At 46.8% G+C, this 2,564-nt stretch overlaps 1 protein-coding gene across 1 annotated transcript; it reads right to left on the minus strand.

Annotated features, from left to right (window-relative positions):
* Positions 1–861: 861 nt before the first annotated feature.
* Positions 862–2,282, minus strand: LPAR5 (lysophosphatidic acid receptor 5). Its single transcript, XM_021549066.3, has one exon. It carries the CDS (start codon positions 2,127–2,129, stop codon positions 1,008–1,010), a length of 1,122 nt encoding a protein of 373 aa, XP_021404741.2. The 5' UTR covers positions 2,130–2,282; the 3' UTR covers positions 862–1,007.
* Between the last annotated feature and the right edge of the window lie 282 nt (positions 2,283–2,564).

A 2,564-nucleotide genomic window follows, 5' to 3' on the forward strand; every position in this document is an offset into this window, starting at 1 on the left:
GGCAACCCTTGGCCATCAGCAGGAGTGAAAAACTGGGACTTCTGGCACTGCTTGTGTACAGGTGGATCTCGCTTCTGGGGAGATTTATAGGGCTTTCACATACAGTGCAGCCTGAAAAGCATGTACAAACAGTGCAAGCAAATACATTTCACTGCAACCTCATTCTGTGACATCATTCCTTTTCAACAGTGAAAATCACTCAGACCCGAAATCAATCATCCTATATAGGGGCCAGCAACAAGAGAGTGCAAAGCATTAACATCAGCATGAGCTTCTGACACAATGACAATATTGGTATTCTCCCTTTTTTTTTTCAGGAGCCATTGGGAATGCAGTTTTTAAAAGTATGTTAGTGTTTCCCAAGCCATTTTGCTTTTGGTAAATGTACAGCCATTGTAGCATGTGTGTGTGTTTACAGCTGCACATTTGAAATACCTCCTGAAGATTGTTTTGCTAAGGTCTGTGATTTTCTATACAATTAGGAACCTATTTTCAGCAGGATTACTGAAAACTCAGCTATTCTCCTTGACCTCAACAAAGCTTGCTAAATGCTTCAGTTCTTTTTCAAAATTAAGATACTAATTTACGTGTCCTGTGCTGGACCTATGACTCAAATTGAAACATCTGGTCAAAGGTTTTCCTCAGCCACTGCTAGTAAATTCACTTTGTCAGCACTGAGTAGTGTATCTGTGTTCTGTTGATCCTCAGAACTGCCCCAGGCTACAGTGCAGCCAGGAGCTACTCAGTTAGGGTGGACTTGCTATAGGAATTCACACTGGCCACACCTAGACACACTAAATTTCTTTCAAATCCTTGTTCCCCACTATGTTTCCTGTATCAAAAGAGTCAGGTATGACCATGTCACAAAGGCACCTCTGTTTATTCAAAACAACCTTTCATCCTTCAGCTTTGCATCATCACATTCACCCACGGACAGTCTGCTGTGCTCCCTCAGTTTGCTGTAGTTACTGCATGTGTGACTCTGCAATGGTATGGCTTTCCCAGGCTTAAATTTCCGAGTCCTCAATAGGGCCATTCAGGAATACTGCAGTAGGAAGTGATGGTGAGAATTCATTGGGACGGATAAAGTTTTCAGATGGGAACAGTTTCACTTTAGACACGGCGTGGCCTCGGGTTGACTTACTGTCCACAATCTGATGCTTGAGCGTTCCTATCTCCGAGTCCCAGGCTTGTCCCCGCCGCAATTTCTTGAAGGTGTTACGGAAACCCTCAGTGCTAAAGTAGTAGATCAAGGGGTCCAGCATGCAGTTCATGCTGGCCAACATCATCGTTATAATCAACGCTTGGCGCACAGAGGCCTGGGTTTGTTCCTCAACCTTCATCACCCGGGCCTTTATCATCCCATAAACCGCCAGGGTAGTGTTGTAGGGCACAAAGCAGATGATGAAGATGACCAAATTGACCAAGAGGAGACGGATGGTCTTCTGCTGTCGCAGGGTCTTCGTCTGGCTGGGCTGGCAGAGCTCCTGAAAGATCCGAATTGAGCAGTATGTCACAGAGCTGAGAGGCAAGAGAAACCCCAAGATTTCAGCCAGGATTACCAGGGGGAAGAGGTTATTCTGCCATATGTTGTCGCTAAAGCTTTCAAAGCACAGATAAATGGTCTGGTTTTCTACTTTACAGTGGTTTTGCTTGTGGACTATGGCAGTGGGGATGGAGCCCATGAAGATCACAACCCAGACGATGAAGCAGAGGTACTTGGCCACCTTGGGGCGCCGCAGATGCCGCCAGCGAAGTGGGTGAACAATGGCAATGTAGCGATCCAGGTTGACGCACATGAGGAAGAGGCAGCTACCATACATGTTGATCTGGAAGACTGAGCCAGAGACCTGGCACAGGAAGCTACCAAAGGGCCAGTGGTGGTTGGAATAGTAGTAGAGTCGCAGGGGCAGAGAAAGTGTGAAGCTGAGGTCACTTATGGCCAGGTTCAACATGTAGATCATCACTACAGACTTCAGGCGCAGGTATCGGAGAAATATCCACAGGGCTACCACATTGAGTAACAAACCCGTGATGAATATCACGGTGTAGCCAGGCATGAGGAGGTGGTGGTTGAAGGTGTAATCCTTGCATGTCTGGGACGTATTGGAAGTATTGGATGCTGACATGCCCAGCACGGATCAGGGAATGCTTTTGCTGAGATGGCTGAGCCTGTTGATGGGCTAGGGAGGCACAAAGAAGAGCACTGAGGGAAGTCGTTCCCCTCTGAGGAGCCACGGGCAGGTCATTCCTGTCATCTGCAGCTGGGAGGTAGATGGGTAATGTCTGGCACTGCTTTGGATTGCTGATTTGTGGTCATCTGGCACAGATGGTAATGTGGAGTCTGCTTCTGCCCCTAGTTCAGCAATTCTTTCCACTGGTTATGAGGTGACAAGGTGATGGAAGATCATTGCCAGCTGTCAGTACAATTCCTGGTCAGAGTGGAAGACCAAAATAAAAGAGTTCAATTTAGAGGAGGAAATCTCTCAAAATGTTAAAATCTCACCATGGTGGCTTCTGCAGCAAGAACTCACAAAGAAACCAAAAGATGAGGGAAAATGGAC

The sequence above is a fragment of the Lonchura striata genome, chromosome 2 (assembly GCF_046129695.1).
Source record: "Lonchura striata isolate bLonStr1 chromosome 2, bLonStr1.mat, whole genome shotgun sequence".
NCBI lineage: Eukaryota > Metazoa > Chordata > Aves > Passeriformes > Estrildidae > Lonchura > Lonchura striata.

What these genes read in the sequence shown, in the direction of transcription:
- LPAR5 (XM_021549066.3), bottom strand. Translation starts at nt 2,129, where the DNA reads ATGTCAGCATCCAATACTTCCAATACGTCCCAGACATGCAAGGATTAC.